Source organism: Sinocyclocheilus grahami, unplaced genomic scaffold, assembly GCF_001515645.1.
Source record: "Sinocyclocheilus grahami isolate Dianchi unplaced genomic scaffold, SAMN03320097.WGS_v1.1 scaffold153.1, whole genome shotgun sequence".
Lineage (NCBI taxonomy): Eukaryota > Metazoa > Chordata > Actinopteri > Cypriniformes > Cyprinidae > Sinocyclocheilus > Sinocyclocheilus grahami.
Genome location: NW_015505332.1, coordinates 1028524 through 1029089, shown reverse-complemented (window position 1 = coordinate 1029089; position 566 = coordinate 1028524). Strand labels below are relative to the sequence as shown.

Below are 566 nucleotides of genomic sequence, written 5' to 3'. Positions count from 1 at the left end.
TTTTTATATTTATATTATTTGAATTTTATTTATTTTGAATTTATTATTATTATTAATTTATATATCATCATTATTTTTTATTAATTATTATTGTTTTTATTATTGCTTTTTATTATTATTATTTTTATTAATATTATTATTATTAATCATTATTTTAATTCATTGTATATATTTTAATTTAAGCTATTTCTTTGTGTGAAATTTCAGTGCCACTAGCATGGAAGTAATGCATAGAAAAATAATGATAACTTCAATATACCAAAACAATTCCTACCATCATTCTTGCCCTTCTCCCCATTTGCCATTGGTCAGATAATTGAAAATGAAAGTGCCACTTGGCCTCTAACGCCTTTGTATTTTCTGTTTGTTGTCTGTAAGCATCTGACGGCATGTGTTGTGTTTGTTCTGCAGCGATCAGGCAGGGATCCTCAGCGAGGAGAAAACCTCTCGGCCAAGTCTTCGGACAGTGATGTCAGCGACGTGTCCGCTGTGTCGAGAACCAGCAGTGCGTCTCGATTCAGCAGCATGAGCTACATCTCTGTCCAGTCAGAACGGCCGCGGGGCAG

General features: G+C 33.6%; 1 protein-coding gene across 1 annotated transcript in view; it reads left to right on the top strand.

Moving 5' to 3' along the window:
- The window catches only part of LOC107592505 (regulating synaptic membrane exocytosis protein 2-like), a 167598-nt gene that overhangs the window by 123482 nt on the left and 43550 nt on the right, over positions 1-566 (top strand). Inside the window, exon 15 of the mRNA XM_016282038.1 lies at positions 412-562. Within this exon, the coding sequence (XP_016137524.1) occupies positions 412-562 (151 nt within the window). The remainder of the gene's footprint in view (positions 1-411; positions 563-566) is intronic.